This window comes from Acanthisitta chloris, unplaced genomic scaffold, assembly GCF_000695815.1.
Source record: "Acanthisitta chloris isolate BGI_N310 unplaced genomic scaffold, ASM69581v1 Scaffold40144, whole genome shotgun sequence".
NCBI lineage: Eukaryota > Metazoa > Chordata > Aves > Passeriformes > Acanthisittidae > Acanthisitta > Acanthisitta chloris.
The window spans coordinates 1-724 of NW_008671655.1; the positions used below are offsets into that span (position 1 = coordinate 1).

General features: G+C 58.0%; 1 protein-coding gene across 1 annotated transcript; it reads right to left on the reverse strand.

The window, feature by feature from the left end:
- Positions 1-48: 48 nt before the first annotated feature.
- On the reverse strand, positions 49-424 carry LOC103801750 (iroquois-class homeodomain protein irx-2-like; the record flags this gene model as incomplete). The annotated part of the gene is made up of 1 exon (XM_009074175.1): positions 49-424. A coding segment is annotated over exon 1 (376 nt), but the record flags the coding sequence as incomplete, so codon positions are not given.
- Between the last annotated feature and the right edge of the window lie 300 nt (positions 425-724).

Consider the following 724-nt stretch of genomic DNA (forward strand, 5'->3'; position numbering starts at 1 on the left):
GACTGGACAGGGGCCACCCCACCGTGGCCGCGGTCTCACCGCACCTACCTTCGTCCTCCGCGGAGGTTTCGTTGCTCTCGGGCATCTTCTCGGGACTCTCCTCCTTACTCCTCGCCCCGTCGCCTTCGTCGTCATCCTCGTCCTCGCTCTTGTTTCGCGGGGCCCAGGTCATCTTGTTCTCCTTCTTGAGCCGCCGTCGGGCGTTGGCGAACCAGGTGGAGACCTGGGTGAGCGTCATCTTGGTGATGATGGCCAGCATGATCTTCTCGCCCTTGGTGGGGTAGGGGTTCTTGCGGTGCTCCTGCAGCCAGGCCTTCAGCGTGGCCGTGGCGTCGCGGGTGGCGTTTTTCCTATATGCGGGGTCGTTGAGCTGGTAGGGGTAGGCAGGGCTGCCGTACGGGTGGTAGCTGATGGCTCCGGTCATCCCCGTCGTATGGGCGTCGTAAGGGGAGCCCTGGACAGAACAAAACGGTGGGGTTGGCAATTTGTTATTGCTGATAGCCATTAGTGAGTTGTCAAGGCGAGATCGGCGGTTATACTTGTATTTCCCCGGGATGGTGTCTTGTATCCATATTCTATGAGGGGGAGAAGCAGCACCCAAAGGCCATTAAGTTGCGATTCCCCCCCTCCTTCCTCCGCCCAGCGCACAGACACAGGCATACGCGCTTAAAATTGGCGATGTTTTAATCTTTCTGACTAATTTCAGCTCCTTGTAATTGAGTAT